We start from the raw sequence: 21,142 nt of genomic DNA on the forward strand, positions 1-21,142 counted from the left end.
GTTAAACTTGGAAATCAGTGTTTAATGCATTCCCAAAATATAGTCCACATTTCCCCAATTCAACTTCAATTAAACCACATATAGCAGTCATATCATCCCTAAATCAACCAATTAAGCTGACATTACCAATTGACTGCAGAATCGAAATGAATATAATTATATAAGCATTATAAAGAATTAAAGTAAGTCGTCAAGTACTCCTACCACTTTAGCCTATTGATTTGGGTTCAAATGTGATTTTTGTTTTTCTTTTTCCTTTTTTCAATTTCTTTGGGGTTTGGTAACTTTTTGAGAATAACAGAAAGCAGCCTAACAATTACACTACTTCAACTAATTCTGTAAAAAAAAACCCTAATCACTCACAACACTTAATTTTAACTAACGGCAATCACCAATTCTTAAATACTACGTAAACAAAGAATTGAAAAGAAAGATGAAAAAAATGCAGCATTAAACAAAAAAACAATTGATAGAAATAAACAACAATCCAATCCGATCAAATAAACAAGCAATAATGAAATGCAAAAAGTCAAATGATAAATAAAAAAAAGGATCAAAAAGTAAAATTACCTGATTGAACACGGAGTATGTCAATAATTGTGCTGCACAGTGAGTACATAAACCTAGCCTGGGCATTGGAGGCTTGGGGACTGCTATTTTATCCTAGCTATCTGACATAGGGATAGCAGATGCATGTCACTGCCATTGGAATCGCCGATCCTTGGCTCAAAGAAGTACTAAAAACAAATCTTGCTGCTATAGATCGTATTGCTAGTAACACACAATCACCTCCAAGCACCTAAAGAGTCCAAGACAAATTCTAGCAGCTAACTATACTCTTCCATTATGTCAAATATGATTACTCATCATGGTTTAGATAGTAAGATATAGCTAAACTTGAGCCCTACATCTTAATATTCAAAGGCTAATAAGAAAACAAATGCAACTCGTTGGCAGATACCAAGTAAACACACACAAATTAATACAATAGGTCAACCCACATCTGCTTCCATGAGCACCATTCAAGTAAAAGCAAGCCCAAAAAGAAGTAATATCAAATGTTCCAAATCACAAATGTTAATGCTTTTTCCTACAATCAATCAAAAGTTACACATTGACTTACTGTTTATATGTTTTAGTCATTGCTCCTTCCACTTTTCCTAATTATCGCTCGCTCAGTTTTCTAAAAACTTTTTCAGTAATTCCTTGTCTTCATCACCAATATTTGGATCATTAAGTAAGCTCACAAATGACAATATAGTGTGATTATCAGTAGCAAACTCTTTGTTTCTCATTAAGCTGATAAGCTCTAAAGCTCACATAACATCCTTTCCATCTATAAACCATCTAATAATTGTATTGAAAGTCCATTCATCTGGAAAGAATCCATTGTCCTCCATATTCTTCAATAATTCATTGGCTTTTGCTAGCAATCCTTCTTTACAAAACCCTTTTATCATTATAGTGTAAGCACGCACATCATGCACCCCTGTAGTTGTGAGAAAGGAAAAGATGTCCACCGCTTCTCTAAGGCGATTAGCTTCACACAAACTATCCATTACGATACTATATGTAACAATATTAGGGACCACTCCAGTATTCCCCATTTCCTTCATTGTTGCAATTGCCTCGTCAATTTGTGCATTCTTACACATGCCATCAAGCAATGAGTTCAAAGTGACTACATCTGGCTTTAGTCCATGAGCTTCCATTTCCTTTAAAAACTGGTGTGCACGCTTGAGCTGACTGTCTTTGCACAAGGCATCTATAAGAATGTTGTATGTGATAACACTAGGGGTTAATCTGTTAAAATGCATCTCTTGGAGCAGACAAAGAGCTTTGTCAATCCTTTTAGACTTGCAATAGCCATTGATTAAGCTGTTGTAAGTAACTACATTAGGTTTGCAACCATTTTCAACAATCAAATCCATAAGCTTTTCAGCCTCATCCATCTCACCACGTAAACAATATTCATCTAACAATGCAGTGTAAGTGATGATATTGGGAACCAATCCTATCCCAGTCATGTATTCAAAAATGTCCCGTGCTTCACCAACCTTGCCATCTTTACAATACATATCAATCAACATGCTGTAGGTCTCAGTGGTAGGAGTTATGTTGTTCCTTAACATCTCAGTCAGCATTTCTCGAGCCTCTTTCTGTTGCCCCAAAGTGCACATACCTCGAATTAAGGTATTTTAGGTGACAACATCAGGGGAAATTCCCTTGACTTTCATCTCCTTGAAAAGGTGGAGAGCCTGAGGCAATAACTGGTCTTTATAGAGACTATCAATGATGGTGTTGTATACGACAACAACAGGCATAAAATGGCCATAAAACTCCATATTTCTCAAGAGTTTGAGAGCACCGGCATAAACACCGGACCTACAGAGACCTCTGAACATAGAACCATAGGTGACCTTATCAGGTAGGAAGCCAAGCCTAAGAATTTTATCCAGCAAATGAACGGCTTTGTCTAATTGATGAGTATGAACGAAGCCGTTAATGAGGGTATTAAAGTTTAAAGGTGACAATATTAGGGGGGTTTCAACATTAGTAAACCCTAATTTGGATTGTTGTCGAACAAATTTGAGATTTAATTTGGGGTCATCATCATCAACATCAACATTAGCATGAAAATCAAAATGTTTGGAACGATAAGAGTAAAATCGGGAATGAAATAGAGATGGATAAAATTAAAGAGTAAACGAGGCACATTTGTACTTCTCAATCATGGATTTTAAGAAATCTCTAAATTCCTTAACTAGTGAAAAATGAAAAATAAGCGTGTAAACGAGGGAAACCCCTTATGGCTAGTTTGTCCGCATATTTTTCAACATCCTACTACTCCCTCTGTTTTATATCAATCGCAATACTAGAGTATTCACAAAATTTAAGAAAATTTACTACCAATAAATTTTTTTATAAAATAAAGTATTGTTGGTAAGAGAGAAAAATAATAATAAAAAAATAATATAAGTGGGGTTGGTTGGAAAGAGAAATAATAGAATATTTGTGATAGTGGGTTTAGTCAGAGAGACTGAGAGAGAAATTATAAAATAATGGTAGGTCATTTCCAAATATAGAAATGTTGTAATTAATTTGAAACAGATATAAAAGAAAAGTGTTGGGATTAATACGAAACGAAGGGAATATTAAATTGTTTTTGTAACTAAAAATGATGGAAAACAATAATATTGGTCAATAGTAAAATAAATAAATAAATAAATTAATTAATCATTAGTTTTAAATTTCATTTTTATTTAATTAAATACGAGGTTTTTTTCGTTAATAAATCTTACATTTCTTTAACTCCCAAAATTAAAAAACCAGTTTATTTATCTCAATTTAGACCTATTGATTTTTGTAACACGAATTACAAACTGGTCACAAAGTTGATATTTTCTAAGTTGAAGCTTGTACAGGACGAACTTATACTTTGTCAATTTCCTTTTTAATACTCCCTAGTGGGTTTCTTATTTGTGAGATTTATATTGTAATATTTCTCACCCTAATAAATTAGGGTCCTTTACCCTAATTTAAATATAGTGGGTTTATTTTTCAGGTGCACTCGTTGTGTGTTATTTTCTTAATAGCTTTTCTCTTGGCGTTTATACTTTGTCAATTTCTCGACTAATTGCGCTTCCGCTAGCACGGTTAAAGTCCGACTCTTAATAGTTAATACCTATTACAAACCTTATTCCAAAATAATGCAAATCAAACACCCCCTATCCCTCATACCAAATGCCTAGTAAAGTTTACATTTATTTTTATCTTTTTTGGTGCGGAGAAAACCGAGACACTAAAGGACAAAATTCAATCTCAAGTCTTGTTCACCATTTAAGATTTTAACCAACTAAGTTAGTTGACATCTACCAATTATTATCAATACCCCAACTGGTAGATGTAAATGGGTGATTTTATCTATTGTTAATATATCGCCAATATGTTAAATAATCCTGTATGTTTTCAACGGCATCATCATGCAGAAGTACCATATAAATCATAAAAATGTTGAAGCATATAGATGGAAAATTAAAGAGTACTTGCTTTACAACTTACAAAATGTAAGATAGGATAATATTTATAGTTCACAGAATTTTATTAAACGTGATAAGCTTCTTGAATGATCATAAAGAGTCAAGATTTAACAGCCTACAGATCAATCACCGAATCAGTAAGTACTGAAGTGCAATTCAACGTCTCTCACTCCTCAATGTGTTCAATTGATGCTCCAGTTACTGCTTGCTGTCATGTTCAATTAGATGAAAATTCTTAAATCAAATATTGATAGAACATGTTTCTTTGAAGAGAACAAGAAATAACAGGAAACATTGACAAATATTAATCCAAAGTACTACCTGACTTAAAAAAATATTCTGAATTTTAACATTTGTTTAATAAAATTATGAGCTACAATTTGTTTGGAGAAAATAGTCACCCTTAAAAGCCTTAACCTATGTTAATTTCACAATATGAATGTTAATGGTTCCACAAAATGCTATATTCGCATTTTTCAACTAATTGTACCTTAAATACCGATATTTCTTTGCCCATGTAATTGTACCTTATGAGCACGTGAGCAAAAAAAACGTACTTGGATTTCTGCTAATTGTCTAACAAATTTACTAAGAGTAAGATAAAAAGAAAATTAGGTAGAAACTGTCAAAGAATGGTCTCAAGTCTAATATTACCTTAATGCATGACAAAGCGTATTGCACATCACTTGTTGTGATTTGATGGTGAATAACAATCCTAAATCTGAAAAGAGTGTAGATATACGTCACTACCAGAAACGAAGAGAAATGCATGTCAGCAAACCTTGATGATGTCTAGAAGAATGGAGATAATCACCTGAATTTGTTTTCTAGCATGACCAATACACCATGCTCTTCCAAGCGCTTGCAAAGTTTTGGTGCAGTTGTGTTCAAATTCTCAGATAAATTGACAAACACCTGATGGAAAAGGGAAAGCAGGAACAGTAAGATTGATGTTTTTATCTTTTGAGCGCATTGACAAATTCTTTGAGAAATGAATAGCATTTAGTTGAATCAAATTATCTTCATGGCTTCGTGATAATCATGACACTCTAGTCTCTATATGACTTGGGTCATATATAAATCCAGTAGTCAGAGGTTTTGGGTTTTAAGTATAACCATTGTTCATTGCAATGAGTTCAATTCAGTATAATGTGGATCAACAAAACCCAATGCTATAAGTTATGCTGCAGACTAGGGGAAGGGGGTAGGTGAAAAGATTGTTACTCACAATATTCGTCTCAACTGAACTAATATCAACTTTTAGCCCTGTAATCTTGTTCAATCCATCTGTCAGACAATGTAAAACCACAAACTATATCAAACAAGGGAAAATTTGCAGGCACTCTGAAGCATGAATGTAGGCCAGATAAGGAAACAGTTCCAGAGGTAAGATTAATAACCTGCTAATAGCTTAGTGTTCTTATGGTCATCCTCAAGCTTTCGTACATTGTCCTGCAATGCAACCAAGGCAGCAGCACACAATATACCAACCTGTCTCATCCCACCACCTAAAGCTTTCCTCATTATCTTTGCCTAATCATTTAAATGTAGAGAAGGCCAAATCTAATTAGAGTTGATATATAAAGGCAAAAAAATATGCATGCGGTTAGAAGCTTAAGCAGTACCTTTGATATAAAGCCTTTTGATCCTACAATCACAGTTCCTACAGGCGCTCCAAGACCTTTTGACAGGCATACCTGAAGTCGCGCAGTGTATCATGAAAAAAATGTAAGGAAAACATGTAGAAAATGTTTTAAAGGAAGATAATAATAGGCATAAGTTTGGCAGAATGCTGGTTCAAGTTGTCCAGCAAATTACAAAAGGCCAAAGTTGGTATTCCCCTTGAAAATTTTGCTTTTGGAGTGATGCTTAAAATTCACTCCGTATTTATTTAAAATAAATTCTTTGACTAAGAGTGCCTCTTTGGACAAGGTCATAATTACCGAAACTGAGTCAGCTGCTTGCACCAGTCTATCAACAGGAACCCCAAGTGCCTGCCAACCAATGTATATGGAATTATTTAGTCCGGCAACATATGCAACTAAAAATCATTATTACAGTAATACTAGAATGGGCGTCAACCAGCAACTTCGATCGATAATTCTTGATATAACTAAAGATCAAATGAAGAATGAAACACTAACAATTTTGCTGTTGGTAAGACAGTAATAGTTGATAAATTTTGGTAAGCATTCGATCCCAAATTTTACTCATTACTGAGCCGTTATCATTCAATATTTTATAGCAAAACAACCTTGATAGTACACACAATTAGCCATATGTCAGTATTCCTACAGAAAGCAGATGACATACTCCACTTTTGCCATCAGAAAACAATACTAGGTACAATTACTATTGAGTATGCATTACCCTTTCTATAATTTGATCTTTTTCGTTTCGCTGTAGCTTACCGTCTCCTATGTCCTATTTACTACTCTATTATAAATGCTTAATTTCTTGGAATGAAATCACAGTTTAATTTGGTCGAGAGGACATTAAGTATAGCCATGATTTCATGATTCAAAATTAAGTTCTAGAAGTTTCCACTTACTGTTGCAGCATTGAAGATTCGGGCCCCATCTATATGAAGCTTCAAACCATGCTTCTTTGCCAACTCTCCAATCTTGTCTGTGTACTCTACAGACAGGCATCGACCACCAGAGCTGCGATGCAGCATCAATAATGGTTATTGGTTGTTACAGAAGTTAGAGGGAAGGAGTAGTAGACTACTGAACACTAGTTATCAATTTACCAAGCAGCCACCTGCATTATAAAAAAACACTACTTCTCTAATTAACGGACATAATTTACTAGATTGAACATCCAGTAACAGTTGCCTTAGAAGATAGGTCATTTCCTGGAAACATAGAAAAGAGTATAGGCTGCTATTGCAGCTAGCAAGAGAAGCAAGGTTCACTTGTATGAATTTACATTTCAAGGGATGTAAAACTATAATACTGGAAGGAATTGGAAGAAAAATGCTGGTCGTTCCTTCCTTTTCTCTTCTTCTCTCCCTTCCCCTTCCCTCCACCTTTGTCATTCAAACTTATCGTAAGAAATGTCGGATAAAGTCAGGGAAGATTGAAGGATACAAGTTTATACATACTGTAATTCTGTAGTGTAACAACTACGCACAATCCAGCCCATTCCTGTTCTAACAAAGTAAAGCAAGCACTTTTCCCTAGTTCAGGTTTCAGAATTCCTTTTATCACAAGAAAAAATCTATAGCAAAACTAGAACAGAAAAAATCTATAACAAAAATAGAACAGAAAAAATCTATAACAAAACTAGAACACCCATTCTATGCAAATAAAAAAGCATAGCAATTGTTCAAAGAAGAATACTTACTTTGCATGCGAGTTTTCAATACAAATAAGTCTAGTGATGGGATACACAAGCTCTCCTTTAGGATCTCTGATGGCAGCCTCAACCAAATCCAAATCCATAGTCCCATCCTTGTTATTCTTAACCGTTCTCGGATGGACCCCACCGAGAGTTGAAATACCACCATTCTCATAAATGTGTATATGAGAGATATCTCCAAGAATGACTTCACTTCCCCTAACATCACAATGCACAAGTACACTAATGAGATTACCCATAGTCCCAGAAGGAACAAATAGCGCTGCCTCTTTGCCCATGATTCTTGCCATCTCTGTTTCGAGGCGGAGAGCAGTTGGATCATTACCCAATACATCATCATCAACCTCAGCATTTGCCATTGCTACACGCATTGCTTCGGTTGGCTTGGTAACTGTATCTGATCTCATGTCCACCACCCTTTTCACCATCTCGGCATTATCTGAAGAAAAAAGATAATGTTATTTCGGATGAACTACTACAAGAGGGGGGGGGGGTGAATGGTAGTAGGTTCCAATCGCGAAACTTATGCGGAAATTAAAAACAAAACGTAAAGGAACTTAAAGCACAAAGCAAGTTTTACGAGGAAACCATCCAGTGCCTAACTGGAAGTAAAACCTCGGCCCTATTGGGACTTATAAACAAATTCCACTATAATAGGCAACTCTCCTAGTACAACCTATTACACAGACCTTTGCTTTGCAAGTTCCACCACGGACACTTGACTCTATGATAGGACACTTCCTACCAGACCTAAGACACTTCTCAGGACCCTTTTTCTCCCTTTACCCAGGAAACTTCCTAGGTGACCCAAGACACTTCTCAGGTTCCTTTCACTCACTGTGCACTCACAGCTACCACTCGAATTTTACCAGATTTCAAACTCATACACAAGCGTGAATTTAAGAGAATTCACAATCTCACCCCAAAATACAAAACACTCAAAACCCTTTTTCCCATTACAAGATCTCATCGAATATCCCTAAATACATATCTATGAATAAAGAGATAAAACTAATATGTTGAACACTCAAGATCTGTCTGGAACTCACTAGACGTACTGTAACCAAAAACCTGATAGGAACTTTGACCAGGAGGACTGACTTAGCTTCGTGGTGAAGGATAAAACCATTAAGCACGACCACTACACTTCGTCAGCCTCAACTTTGAATGAATGCATATGAGCATATTTATAGTACACTCGAATTATTCATTTCATCTTGAAAAAGATAGATTTTCTGAAAAGATAAGTTTAAAAGATATTTTCTAAAAATCAGTTTTCCGAAAATATATCTTTTTGTTAAGAATAAAAACTGTCAATAATAATAAGATAAACTTAGCATAAAATCAGATTTTATTCAAAACTTATCTTTTTGTTTAAAATACTTTTTAAACAATCTTATCTTTTTCCAAAAGGGATTTATTAGAAGATAAATATCTTTATTCAGTAAAACCAAATCCCTAAAAGATATGCACGTATAAGGTAAATATATATATCATTAAAACCGACTTTTAACGACGTTCATACTTAAGTTCCTATTAGGTTCCTGAACTCTGACAGTCTCTGAGTTCCTGACAAGTCAGTTACTCTAATTTCATTGACTGTTTGGAATTCACCTTGGTTCTATATAGACTTGTTCCAGACCGACTTTTATGTCCAACATACTTACATGAATCCTAGAGCAATATACTTCTATTTCTCTGTCTTCATGTTGCTTCTCTGAAACTCTTGTTCTGGAATCCTGTAGTCTTGATATATTCTGGATCTTAGGGTTTTCCCCAGCATTACACCGAAACCAGGTCGTTACAACCCGTTTTGAAGTTCCTGTTAAGAAACTTCTGGAAGTTCCATTTCTGGAACTCTTCTTCTAAATTTACTTGTATCCTCATGGATCCTCTAAAGTTCCTCTGTTTCAATTCCTACTTCAGCCCTCAACGCTTACTGAACCTGCAAACATCACAACACTAGAAAATCCTTATTAAATGGAAGTTTGCTCAATTCTTAACATCATCATCAAAACCTCATAAGGATCAACAAGTTGTCCCTTTTTGATGATGACGAACTGAGCAAACTTCTGAGAATAACAAAGTAAAACAGAAGATTAGTTTTTTATTTATAAAAACAATAAAGAAAACTAAACTAAATTAAAAGACTCCTACACATACATAACCTATATATGTATAGGATACTTACCTTATGAAGCTAACATATGTAAACACATGTTTACATAGTTACCTTCATGGTCCCTTAGCCATCATCATGCTTATCAACCATAACACTTATCGTTGTTCTTGTTCCTCTATTGCTTATCCTATATTGCTCAAGTTCCTTACATATATACCTGTCATTACTCAGGTTCCTTGTATCCTGTTCCAAGCATAATTTGCTTTTTCTATGCACAACTTAACATACACGTTAGATAGATAATCATCATTAGTTTATAATCATCAAAACCTAATTGCTCAACAATTTCCCCCTTTTTGATGATGACAAACTATTGATGCTCATCACATATTAAAGGATAATCGTTGTACATTTATTCCCCCTTAGTTTTTCAAGGAAATAACATTTAAACAAGTTAAGAACATACACAAGAACTTAATAGTTAGGAACTTAGCAATACACATCATTTATCAATATATAAATACTTTCAACAATCATGATGTAATAACTTTAGACTTAATTACTGCATACCATAAGCATCATACATATTCTTCCCCCTTTTGTCATTATCAAAAAGGGTATTGTTCCACACGTTTGTTTTTCGTAAATTATATGCACTTAAAGTCATATGTCACACCTACCACCATATAATAAGTAAGTATATACTAGTTAAACACTTGTTGTTCCTAAAAGCCTCAAGGTACTCACTTTTCAAACACGGATACCATTTCCACACTAACTTCCAACTCACAATCCAAAGGCCCAACTTCAAAACCCTTAATTGAACTTGACAAATAAGAAGTTAAAATTCAAGTAAAGATCAGAGCTAAAAAGTTAGAAATGGATTGCATGAATAGACCAATTAAAGCGCAAGCTTAAAGGATATATAAAGAAGCATATGGAACAAAATAAGTAGAGGAAACGTGAAGTGGAATTTGTGCTCTTCGTTTAAACCTTTTGAGATGAGAACCGCCACATTGTACTTTATCTCAAACTCTTGAATCTCCTATTGAACACAACACATATTCATCTTGCCAATTGATAACCAAGTTCCCTTACCTTAACCACCAACTTCTTTGAGGAACATTCTCCATACTGGAACTTAAATAGATTTCAGTTTCATCATAGTCAAGTTCCTTCATCGTTTATTATTGTTCCTTCACTAGCTCACCAAGTATACGAGTACATGACATCAACATAGTCAACATTCTTCATATATAGATATCTAGGAAATTAAATATTTGATCACCCTTTTTCCTTTTCTTTCTCTTTTTTTTTTTTTTTTTTTTTTTTAAAGGGTGTCATTACACAAATTTTGCATGATTTCCTAGTATAACACATTTTAAATTAATGAAGAGAATATTTACTCATACACTTGAGTTCCACAACCAGATCTGAACCATTTTGAATTCTTGGTTCCTACCTTATTCCCCCTGAGTCCCTTACCATTCTTCTTCCTTTTCAAGTACTTACTTCTTTCTTTTTCTTCAACTTCCCCCTCAACATGTAATCACCCTTTTTCACATTTCATTGAACCATAAAAAGATGGTGAACAAACTTAGAGCACATGGGAATTAAGAATAAGAAGTAAAAGTGTGTGAACGGAAAGAGGAAATTGAATTGGGTTAATAAGAATCTTCGATTTTCTAAATATGGGACAATTAAAGTATATGCAACACGGACACACAACTTAGAGTTGTAGAATAATGTTGCGATCGAAGATATATGGCGTAGATGCTTGAAAGTTGGCTAAAAGATAGGTTAGTTCCCTCTGAAATTTAAACAAGTGAGTTACAAACGGTCTGGGAACTTACCTGTCTTGTTCCATCAAAGTTTCTTCCATTGTTCCTTTGGCAACTTAGGAACTTCGTGTTTGACAGCACCCATAGTTCTATTATGAGACCACTAATACTCTTAGGCAAGTGAGTATGTCTTTTACAACACAAGAACTAAGTGTGACACATAAACAATAAGCGCATATTCTTTACTTTAAGTATAGCATAGGAACCCCAGCTTGACATAACTTATGGGAAAAATACTTTATACTCATGTTATGTTTCATCAAGTCTTGTTCCACTGAGCAATAAACAAGAATATGACAAATCAAGACAAGACCATAAGAGAATCAATTCACAAATTCACATATTGCATTCATACCAAAAATATATAAATTCAATTCATCTAATGCCGACATGTGAAAAGGAACTTATATCTTATTTAGTCTCTTACCAGTAAAAATATAACTTTAAAGCATTGGTTGAGTATGATGGCTTACCTTGGAGTTCTTGAAGTGGTTGTTATGTTCCTTGATGATCTCGAATCTAATATGAACTTCCACTTCTAACTCAAGTTCCATTGTCAGTGGTTAATGCTTACAAATATATTTTCTTATCATAAATTAGCAAAAACCAATTCACAATGGCTCGTTAGTAGTACCAGAGATATATCAATGTAAACAAGTACTACTAATAAATCAGTTCATCTTGAAAACAAAAATTGATACTTTTTAAAACTCAATTTTCAAGAAGGAACTTGGATAGCATTCTATCCTAGAGTATGTTCCACATAGACGTCTATAAAAATTCATATCAAGACATACGGGACATCCATGTGGTACAACTCTAATCCCATAGAAAGAACAAATATTATTCAATTTGCTTCAAGTCTAGCTACACACGCAACAAGTTCCTTAAAGACAATACATACCTTTGTATTGGTTGTTTCTTTTAAGAACCAACCTGGCCTTGTTCCATTCACGTTCCTTACTCAACATATGTAGCTAGCCCTTGCTGTTATCCTTAGTGACATATTTCTTTACTAGGAACTCTGTTAGTTCTTCAAGAACACATGAGTTCGTCTTTTATAACCTGTTTGATGGGAACAAACTTGTCAGTCTCAAAATATGTTCACTTATTGCACATTAACCATGATAGTGTAGACTCTTTATGTTTTACTAGTCTAGGCGTTTATGGATAAATCGCCTTGGAACTTCTATCATCAAACATCCCTAAGTGTAACATAGGGTGTCTTGTTCATCAAAGATCTATTGCTTCAGTGTTGATGATGTAGCAAGAGACATTGAAAACTATTCCAAAGAACCTGCAAAGACCATTAGCATATAACTTTGTTTTCTTCGTGTCAATCCTGTGTTTCGGCAACAAACATCAACCATTACTGGAACTAGGTTCCATTGTTAGATCTATACCTTCATAAATGATGAACGCTTAGCCACATACCCTGTGATAGAAAAGACTTTCAACAAACAGTTCATCATCTCTTCTATTAAGAAAAGAAACCAAGTATTCATTTGCTTTCATTACTTATAAACAAGACATTTCTTTCAATTATTCTCTACATATCACATGGTAAACATATCCATATCACTAAGATCCAATGGATTAGTGTTGCTTACCATCTACCTGATATTGAAAGAGAATGTAACATGTGTTTGATTCTCATGCTTCTCGATCTTAACCTGTTTGGAACTTACATATACATATACCTATTATCGAGTTCCTACTAGGTTTATCAAGCATGAAAAGATTTACATGTTCACAGTTTGAAGCATAGAAGTATCTCATCTTCAATAAAACCTAGAAATGTCAGGTTGTTGTTAGGAATCACCTTGAGATCCACAAATGATGTGTTCCCTTTTTGATTCCCTTCATATGTGACATTTCCACTCTTTATTGATGATGTCATATTGAAGCCATGAAACAACTAGAGTTACAAGCAATTGAAAACCAGAATGTGCATTAAAAACTCGACAAGAAAGATATTCACAATGGGATAGGAACTTGACTTACTAACTTCCTGTTCTGTAGAAATTTTACCTTTCGTGTTAGTATTATAAGTCAAAGTTCTTCCATTGTAGGTTTATAGCAAGAGATACCTTGATTTGGCTATCATCATCTCTTTTGGAACCTCGCTGTTGAGATAATGCGAGTTCCCTCCTATTATAAACCTTCGACTCTTCCATGTTCCTTTTGACATAAAGTTGGAACATGTCCTTCTGATCCTTTAGACCATTGTATCTTGGGTAGAGGAACGTGTTGATTTAATCTCAAATTCTTCAACACCTTGTCAAAGTCCCTCATATTATCATTCAAAAGATATAACCTGAAAGTTCACAACCCAAGAGATTCCTTTGTGCCTTTAAAATGTCAGTAGGTTAGTCAAAAGAGGTAGATAAAACCTAAAGCATAAAAGTGTTAAAACATAAAGTTCCTGTAAGAATACTCCCTTTTAGATGTCGTTCCATCAACGAAATGATGAATCTCCAACACGAAGTCAAAGATAATCATCTTAACTCATCATCCTTCATAATAGTCTGCTACAGGAATTAATGCTTTGTTCCAAGGAACTTTGAATAATAAGAACTTAACTGGAACTTGAACAAGAATCTTTACATGAACGTATACGCTAACTCCTATAGCACCTTGATATAGAAGCTTTGTTATTCCTGTATCCCTAATTCGTTTTATCATTCCAAGTTTACCAAGTTCCAACCAATTTAAGCACTGAGCTCCTAATGGAACAAACTTTTACGCACCAATTTGTCTCAATGGACAAACCTATAAAACAATCATTAATAACTTGCACAAAGCTAGAAGAGAAGTTAGTTTGTCATGATATACATTATAAACATCCAAACAACTTCTCTTTTCATCCATTCACAAATAACCTTCATAAGATTAGGGAATTGAATTTCAATAGGAATTTGTGAAGGATTAATACATACTAAAAGCACATGACCAATATTTACAGAGAGATGTATAGGCGACTTACACACTTATCCATGTTGTCTCTTCACCTACTACAAACCTCTTATAAAGGCTTTCTAGTGAGAGGAATTCGCACATAATTGCTTATATACAAACAACCAAAGATCATCATTATTAATAAGTTGTCTCCACGCACTTAGCCTGCAAAATCAGTCATCTTTTGGCTTTGGTTACCCAATTTATATTGGGTACCTTCATGTTAGTAATAGACATCAATAATCCATAATTAAAACAACTACGGTTAAACCAACTATCTTTACTAACAATAAACATCATGTGTCTATATAATAAATATTCAGAAAAACACATACACATGATAAGGTCATTCTTTGGCAAATATTCAAATATACGTTCATTACCTTGCCCAAAGAATTAAGTTTCCATACAGGGGTAATCTAGGTTCCAAGAGACCAAATATGCATAATTCTACATAATACGTTCCTTGAACTATTTCCAGTAAACCGATTCTTTAAAAATAAATCAATTTGTAAATCTGACAAATAATTTTCACTCTATAAATCAGATTTGAGGTTACACAAAATTGATTTGCAAACTTTCAAAACAAAATCCAAAATTTAACTAGAAATACTAAAAGGAACTTGTACACATAATGTCATGCATATAATCAAGACTTCAAAGACGAGACACTTACCTCAAAGATGTTCATCTTTGAATCACATCTGCTTCACAAGCAGACTTTGGTCTTCACGTGGTATTGGGAACGTTCTAGGGTTGAGTTCCATTCGCTGCATTACTTGTAGATATCCATCCTAGCCTGGAACTTGCTCCTCGGGGTTTCCCGGTTTATCAAGAGCACCGGCTCTGATACCAATTGTTATTTCGGATGAACTACTACAAGAGGGGGGGGGGTGAATGGTAGTAGGTTCCAATCGCGAAACTTATGCGGAAATTAAAAACAAAACGTAAAGGAACTTAAAGCACAAAGCAAGTTTTACGAGGAAACCATCCAGTGCCTAACTGGAAGTAAAACCTCGGCCCTATTGGGACTTATAAACAAATTCCACTATAATAGGCAACTCTCCTAGTACAACCTATTACACAGACCTTTGCTTTGCAAGTTCCACCACGGACACTTGACTCTATGATAGGACACTTCCTACCAGACCTAAGACACTTCTCAGGACCCTTTTTCTCCCTTTACCCAGGAAACTTCCTAGGTGACCCAAGACACTTCTCAGGTTCCTTTCACTCACTGTGCACTCACAGCTACCACTCGAATTTTACCAGATTTCAAACTCATACACAAGCGTGAATTTAAGAGAATTCACAATCTCACCCCAAAATACAAAACACTCAAAACCCTTTTTCCCATTACAAGATCTCATCGAATATCCCTAAATACATATCTATGAATAAAGAGATAAAACTAATATGTTGAACACTCAAGATCTGTCTGGAACTCACTAGACGTACTGTAACCAAAAACCTGATAGGAACTTTGACCAGGAGGACTGACTTAGCTTCGTGGTGAAGGATAAAACCATTAAGCACGACCACTACACTTCGTCAGCCTCAACTTTGAATGAATGCATATGAGCATATTTATAGTACACTCGAATTATTCATTTCATCTTGAAAAAGATAGATTTTCTGAAAAGATAAGTTTAAAAGATATTTTCTAAAAATCAGTTTTCCGAAAATATATCTTTTTGTTAAGAATAAAAACTGTCAATAATAATAAGATAAACTTAGCATAAAATCAGATTTTATTCAAAACTTATCTTTTTGTTTAAAATACTTTTTAAACAATCTTATCTTTTTCCAAAAGGGATTTATTAGAAGATAAATATCTTTATTCAGTAAAACCAAATCCCTAAAAGATATGCACGTATAAGGTAAATATATATATCATTAAAACCGACTTTTAACGACGTTCATACTTAAGTTCCTATTAGGTTCCTGAACTCTGACAGTCTCTGAGTTCCTGACAAGTCAGTTACTCTAATTTCATTGACTGTTTGGAATTCACCTTGGTTCTATATAGACTTGTTCCAGACCGACTTTTATGTCCAACATACTTACATGAATCCTAGAGCAATATACTTCTATTTCTCTGTCTTCATGTTGCTTCTCTGAAACTCTTGTTCTGGAATCCTGTAGTCTTGATATATTCTGGATCTTAGGGTTTTCCCCAGCATTACACCGAAACCAGGTCGTTACAACCCGTTTTGAAGTTCCTGTTAAGAAACTTCTGGAAGTTCCATTTCTGGAACTCTTCTTCTAAATTTACTTGTATCCTCATGGATCCTCTAAAGTTCCTCTGTTTCAATTCCTACTTCAGCCCTCAACGCTTACTGAACCTGCAAACATCACAACACTAGAAAATCCTTATTAAATGGAAGTTTGCTCAATTCTTAACATCATCATCAAAACCTCATAAGGATCAACAAGTTGTCCCTTTTTGATGATGACGAACTGAGCAAACTTCTGAGAATAACAAAGTAAAACAGAAGGTTAGTTTTTTATTTATAAAAACAATAAAGAAAACTAAACTAAATTAAAAGACTCCTACACATACATAACCTATATATGTATAGGATACTTACCTTATGAAGCTAACATATGTAAACACATGTTTACATAGTTACCTTCATGGTCCCTTAGCCATCATCATGCTTATCAACCATAACACTTATCGTTGTTCTTGTTCCTCTATTGCTTATCCTATATTGCTCAAGTTCCTTACATATATACCTGTCATTACTCAGGTTCCTTGTATCCTGTTCCAAGCATAATTTGCTTTTTCTATGCACAACTTAACATACACGTTAGATAGATAATCATCATTAGTTTATAATCATCAAAACCTAATTGCTCAACAGATAAAGTGGACTCATTACTATAATTTTCATAGAGAATTTGTTTCTTATAACATACAACAGTTACTTTCACTTGTATCTAACTACAAGAACATGATTTAAAGTGGACTATATAATAATCCCAACTTTAAGCATCTTAGACAAAAAAAGCACTCTAAGCAGAATGTCTGATGACCGAGATTCATCTTTCTGACCACATTTATTCTTAACACAATTTCTATAATCTGTCAATATTAATTTTATCAACATAGCTTGAGAAACTATGAAGAGTTGCAATGTTTGTGACTAGTTCATTTTTCTTCTGTTTATCCCATTTCATGGTTTTCTATCGACATTCTACGCTATGTACATAAAGTATAAATACTACCCAAAAAAAAAAGGCACGAAAAAGAAACAAAAGGAAAGTTTTATAGACAATAATAAGTTATGATTGCTAGTGTCAAACATGCAGAAACTTAATTAACTGATGCATGGTACGATTTTTATGGCCCCTTTGGTAACCGGTTATAACTAGGAATGGATTTGTACGTAAATTTGGAAAGAAAATCCATGCCTATTCCCATGATCGCTCAAGACGACCCCCAAATTGTCTATTTTTCTTCAAATATTTCCATTCCCACCTAATACCACCACTCTCAAGTGGTAATGGATGTTAATGGAAAAACATGAAGAAAAGACACAAGCTTGGAGGATAAGAGTATGTTCCCATGGAGGTTGTTTTCCATATTAAATTAAAATTTAAAATCCATTCCCACTACCGCAATTTATTACTGGCTAGCAAACGGACCGTTAGGAGTTTAGCATATATATATATATGTATATATATATATATATGTATGTATATATACATATATACATATATATATGTATATATACATATATATATATACATATATATATATACACACATATATATATATATATCAACACAAGAAATTCAATGAACTCTCGTCTATATCATTGTCCTTTGAATTAGTATTACACAATATAGAATCTAACTTTCCTTCACAGAATCATCAATTTCAGAGAATTGACAATATTCTCAAAGCTTAATATAGAGTATTAGATAAAAATAGCAATTCTGTTTTTCACTACAAATTTCACTATCAATCAAACCAATGAAACAAGCAGAAATCTCCCCTGAGAATTAAATAAAGGAATCAACCCCATAATTTGCATATTAACCCTACTTAATGCCTTTTGGTTTACATAAATATACATAAGAAGTAGTCAAGTAGAAGTTCATGGGAAGCAGAAAACACTGTAGCTAATTTGGTTGATAAAAACAAGAAAAATGTCCCACAAAATAGAGAATTAATACTTGTATAGAACGTCTCGTTACTTCCCATGATCAACCGAACAACATTATTCAATTCCTAAGAAATATAACTACAATGGAAATCAACTTCCAACAACTTTATCATACAGTTAGTACTATACAATAAGATCATACAGTTAGTACTATACAATAAGATCATACAGTTAGAGCAATACAATTATTTAAAACCACCTAAATAATCACGCATGCAAAATATATGAAAAAAATCGATCAAAGAAAGAGAAAGATCAGATAATTACCGTTTTGTGATGCAACTTCACCCATTTCACCTGAAATTTCACACAAAAATATAAAAATATCAAAAAATTTCAAAACAAATTTGTGGGTTCTATTTCAAGATTAAATTCTTGCAAAACCCTTAAATTTGATTTCTTGATCTCTTATTTTTTTCTAGCACTTTCTTGAGAAATATGAACAAACACAAAAAGGCAAGTATTTTTATGTAAATGTAAGTGAAATTATGAAGGAAGAGATAAAAAAAGGCGTTACCATAATAAGAAGACACGTAAATTTAATGAAAAAGAAATGTGGACAAATTGGATGCCACATCAAAAACAGAAGTTTTGTGTGACAGTGAAAAAGTTGAAAACAAACAAATCAAAACAAACAAGCAAACAAATGTGGTGAGCCCAAAATTAAAGGATCAAACTACTTTAGACAAATTCAAATTCCCCACCTTAAAATTCAATTTCATTCAATTTTGGTCTAAATTCTAAAAGTGGTAAGGATTCCACGTATGGTTATGGTATCAATTGATTTCTGCATGCACCAAACATGTGTTTTTATCTTAATTAATTACCTTAAAATTATGATACAATACACTTTTGTCACAGTCTATTGCATGAGATTTTTTTTTTTTTTTTTTTTTGATTTTTATCCTATGATCAGAATGCGATACCCACTTTTAAAAGTGTCTCATTAGTCATTGTCATATATTCTATTCATTTTATTATGTTCGTTATCATCCAATTTAGAATATAATTCAGTTTAGAGTGAAATTTTTTGACAATGAGTATTCATCAATATATAAGAAAAAAAATATGAAACATTCTTTTTTTCAAAAAATTGATTGTTCAGAGATTTTTATCTAACAATGCTTCCCAAATGCAATTTTTGGGGCTCATTGCCCACTAATTAAGTTGAGTCTTAATGTCGTGTCTCATCCCATTAGTCATTGTTGCGACTCAAACTATGTTACATGGATTCGGGTAGTGTCAACATAAAGGCTTTCACAAATGAACATAAATCCTAAAAGAATATTAAAGTTATGAACATGACACTCCAAAGCAACACATAACATGTACTACTAGTTTAAATTATTGATCATACCAATTGATTTAGTTTTTAAAACATTAACACGATTAAACTGAATCGATGAATAAATGTATCCATATTCACTCAAATACATAGTAGTACAATTATATTCTCAAACAATGGAGTAAAGGTGAAGGAGGTAAAATACGTACCCATTTGGATCAACAAGGAAAGCGTACTCTTTCTTGTCTGCTGAACTTTCAATTCTCCAATTATATTAAATTTGAATCAACCAATATATTGAACACAAATTTGAATTAGTATTAGTAAGTAATTTGAACAAACTGAAATTAGTAACCACTCTTTTCAAAATTTAAAATAAATTCTTAAACCAGAGAACATGGACGTATGTATTTATTTCATGTCTTTAAGAAAAGAGTAAGAAATATAAGTATAAAATGGCCCAAGTTATTTGGGTAAGAATGCCAATTAGGAGAAGATTCATTGTGCGAGTCATTGATGACCAGGAAAATAAAGGTGGGAAAAGCTAAGTTGTTATCTACCACGTAACTTTACAATTATTTTGCAAATTGAGAAAGGTTGTGGTTGGGATGTTAAAAGTTTAAATTGTGCGGAATTTGACTCAATTCTAATCCAAATTGAATTAAAAACTATGGATTTCGTGGAGATAATTATGAACCATTTCTTCTTTTTTTTTTTCTTTCTTACACCATTATATAACTCAATGAGGTAGGTTGAATTATCAACTATAAATAATTGGGGTTAATATTTTTTTGACGTAATTGTGGGGTTAATAAATAAGGAAACAATTGGTGCATAATGATAAATCAAATAATGAAATTTAAAATCATTGAATTAATTTTCATTTCAAATGACATCATGCAAGAATAATTTAGAGATATGATCTAAATCAAATAGAAAATATAAGCATGATTGATAATTTAACACCTTCTATATAAACTCGAGTGTACATAGGTGCACCCAAGGACAATTTTTTTTTTTAATGCTTATTTTATTATTATTTTTTTTATATGAGCAAAAATAAAATATATTAAATGAGTAAAAAAAAATTATTTGGGTGCACCTTGCACCCTGTGTGTACATAAATTTTCTTCACAATTTAGTAAAAGAAGATAATAAATAAACTCAATTTTTTATGATTTCCTTTACTTTTTAGTTATCTAAGAGAAGAGGTATTTGTTTACTAGATGGAAGCCCGTGCGATGCACTGATTTTTTATCTAAGATTTTTAATTATTTGATTTATTATATTTAATATTTTCAGACAAATTACAAAAGTTTAATATTTATTTTTTTACTATAATTTATAATGAATTTATT

At 33.2% G+C, this 21,142-nt stretch overlaps 2 protein-coding genes across 2 annotated transcripts; both read right to left on the reverse strand.

Moving 5' to 3' along the window:
• Positions 1-1,316: 1,316 nt before the first annotated feature.
• On the reverse strand, positions 1,317-2,180 carry LOC110704540 (putative pentatricopeptide repeat-containing protein At1g12700, mitochondrial). Its single transcript, XM_021882340.1, has one exon. The coding sequence runs from the start codon at positions 2,178-2,180 to the stop codon at positions 1,317-1,319; it is 864 nt and encodes a 287-aa protein (XP_021738032.1).
• Positions 2,181-3,999: 1,819 nt separating this feature from the next.
• Positions 4,000-20,216, reverse strand: LOC110704567 (probable low-specificity L-threonine aldolase 1). The gene is made up of 11 exons (XM_021882376.1): positions 19,994-20,216; positions 18,767-18,796; positions 7,389-7,842; positions 6,592-6,703; positions 5,984-6,034; positions 5,666-5,737; positions 5,441-5,573; positions 5,269-5,327; positions 4,855-4,955; positions 4,695-4,761; positions 4,000-4,248 (listed from the first exon to the last, which is right to left on the reverse strand). Exons 1-11 carry the CDS (start codon positions 19,995-19,997, stop codon positions 4,207-4,209), a joined length of 1,125 nt encoding a protein of 374 aa, XP_021738068.1. The 5' UTR covers positions 19,998-20,216; the 3' UTR covers positions 4,000-4,206.
• Between the last annotated feature and the right edge of the window lie 926 nt (positions 20,217-21,142).

This window comes from Chenopodium quinoa, unplaced genomic scaffold (genome assembly GCF_001683475.1).
Source record: "Chenopodium quinoa cultivar QQ74 unplaced genomic scaffold, ASM168347v1, whole genome shotgun sequence".
Taxonomy (NCBI): domain Eukaryota; kingdom Viridiplantae; phylum Streptophyta; class Magnoliopsida; order Caryophyllales; family Amaranthaceae; genus Chenopodium; species Chenopodium quinoa.